Source organism: Argopecten irradians, chromosome 12 (assembly GCF_041381155.1).
Source record: "Argopecten irradians isolate NY chromosome 12, Ai_NY, whole genome shotgun sequence".
Taxonomy (NCBI): Eukaryota; Metazoa; Mollusca; class Bivalvia; order Pectinida; family Pectinidae; genus Argopecten; species Argopecten irradians.
Window position 1 is genome coordinate 42,859,067 of NC_091145.1, and position 2,496 is coordinate 42,861,562.

A 2,496-nucleotide genomic window follows, 5' to 3' on the forward strand; every position below is an offset into this window, starting at 1 on the left:
ATATCAATCCTACTGATCACTCAGTGCCTCTGAGTGATCATGATAACTTAACTTCAAAATATACAAACAGCATAAATCATACAGGTCAGAATAATTATTAAATGATTAGCAACAACTACTGAATTATCTATAAGCCTATGCGAGTAGTCTCCCCTACCTCGGGTGATTCGATAATCCCTACTCGTACATATATAACCAGACTACGATAAAATCAATGTTATATTATCTATTAAGAACCTTTCCCTAAGGCCTAACACTACCGAGCTACCGAGTACTCAAAATCACTGTGCACTCACAGTACTCACTGCTACTGAGCACTCACGTTTACCGAGCACTCTCAGAGTAATCACTCCAGCAATGATTCACACACAATCATTACATATTACCTAGTACTCACAGAGTAATCACTAGTACTCTCAATGATTCATGTAAACGTAATCATTCAACGAGCAATCCCAAGGCTCAGTTTACAACTTACTCTCCAGAGTATATAACGCGGAGGAGGAAAGCCTTATTCAGGCACGTCAATCTCCGATCTCAACTCTACCGTAAGTTATTATCAACTGACGTATATAGGCAAGCCTTGTTCAGGCACATCTATATTTACCTTGTATTTACTTAGGTGCTTTCACTTCAGCAGCTCGTCCAACACTAAGAAAAATCTCGTTGAGTGAGTGAAGAGTTTTACGTACCGTGACGCTAAATATAACGTTTCGGGGCACGAGCAAAAAAAATCTCGTTGAAAACCGCGGCTTTTATATACTGCCGGGCAACGACATTAGCGCCATCTATTTACAATAATCCTAGGCTCTAGAACGCTTAACTCACATATAGCTTAACATTACAAGCGTCTACTTGACGGCGAAACTAACAGACAAAAATAGAGCAGACAGCGATTCCGGATAGCATGGTAATACAACCGTATTTCATCACAGATACAGTTTTGTTTACTGAAGATGCTACTGACCTGCAAAACATGTTAGATTGTATGCAAAATTATGCAAATAAATGGAGTTTATCTGTTAATATAGATAAAACCAAAATAGTTGTTTTTAGAAAAAGTAAACGTCTACAGGCTAATGAGTACTGGACCTTTCAAGGAAGGGCTATAGATATTGTTGATAATTTTTGTTACTTGGGGCTAGTTTTCAATTATAATGGGAGATTTACTCTAGCGCTTAATACTTTAGCATCACAAGGAAGAAAGTCATACTATCTCCTTAATAGTAGAATGAAAAAATACATGCTTAATGTTGAAACAAAATTATCCTTATTTGATACTTATGTTTCATGTGTGCTTAATTACTGTTGCGAGGTATGGGGCTCGCACCCAGCACCTAAGATTGAATCTGTACATCTTTTATTCCTGAAGAGTCTATTGAATGTGAAAAAAACAGTCAATAGTTCTACGGTGTATTTTGAGACTGGAAGGTTTACTTTACATATACAGCGTAAAATAATGGTGATGAAATATTGGTTAAAGCTATTAAGAACAGATAACTGTATTTTAAAGTCATGCTATAATGCTCTATTTGAGCTCATTATGAAAAAGCCTAATTATAAATTAAATTGGTTGTATGATGTAAAAAGTGATTTAGGCAGATGTGGTTTCAACAATATTTGGATTGCTCAGAATGTAGATAATGAAAAACACTTTTTGGAATTGTATTCACAGCGCTTGCATGATATATTTATTCAGGAACTGCGTTGCGCATTTGACGTGTCTCCTAAATGTGAAATTTATAAACATCTTGTTGATAACTTTGAAATTCAATTTTATTTAAAGAAGCCTTTGAATTCTAAAACTAAACAAATATTGAGTAAATATCGCATGCAAGCCCACTCTCTGCAAATTGAAGCTGGCCGTTATAACGCCGTTCCCAGAGGCGATAGACTTTGTACTGTTTGTGACAAAAATGATGTAGAAGATGAAATGCATTTTGTATTACTATGTCCTGCTTATTCTGAGTTACGTAAAAAGTTTATAAAAACTTATTACCACAAACACCCAAGTGTATATAAATTAATTATGTTATTTTCATCTAAAAATGTAAAGAGCTTAAATCTGTTGGGGAAATATTTGATCCAGGCAACAGAAAAAAGGAAAATTATCATTAATCAGCAGTAGTATATATATCATACTCATGTATTAATCATTTTGTTTAATTTGGTATGAAGTATATCGGAATTATCCTCCGCCATCTTGAAACATAACAACGATCATTGTATTATGTATTTGTGTATTGGTTAAACCTATATGCTGTATTGCATTTGGAAAATAAAAAACTTGAAACTTGAAAAACTTGATGGGCACGGTGATATAAATTTATTTTGCCGAGTAAAAAGTTCAAAGAACTAGTATTGTTCATACTCAAAGATGTAATCGCACTAAAAACAGTGATCGTGTAGGCTTTTGTGTGATTGCATTTGTAAGGGGTGTATCTCTGAACGCCAACATTTTTGATTTAGCTGTAGGGTAGTTTGTTTGTGACAGTG

At 34.7% G+C, this 2,496-nt stretch overlaps 1 protein-coding gene across 1 annotated transcript; it reads left to right on the forward strand.

Annotated features, from left to right (window-relative positions):
- The first annotated feature begins 783 nt into the window (after window positions 1-783).
- On the forward strand, window positions 784-2,293 carry LOC138335909 (uncharacterized). Its single transcript, XM_069285091.1, has one exon. It carries the CDS (start codon window positions 908-910, stop codon window positions 2,126-2,128), a length of 1,221 nt encoding a protein of 406 aa, XP_069141192.1. The 5' UTR covers window positions 784-907; the 3' UTR covers window positions 2,129-2,293.
- Window positions 2,294-2,496: the final 203 nt, after the last annotated feature.

Bases quoted from the DNA above. Each gene is read 5' to 3' on its own strand.
- LOC138335909 (XM_069285091.1), top strand. From the start codon at position 908: ATGGTAATACAACCGTATTTCATCACAGATACAGTTTTGTTTACTGAA.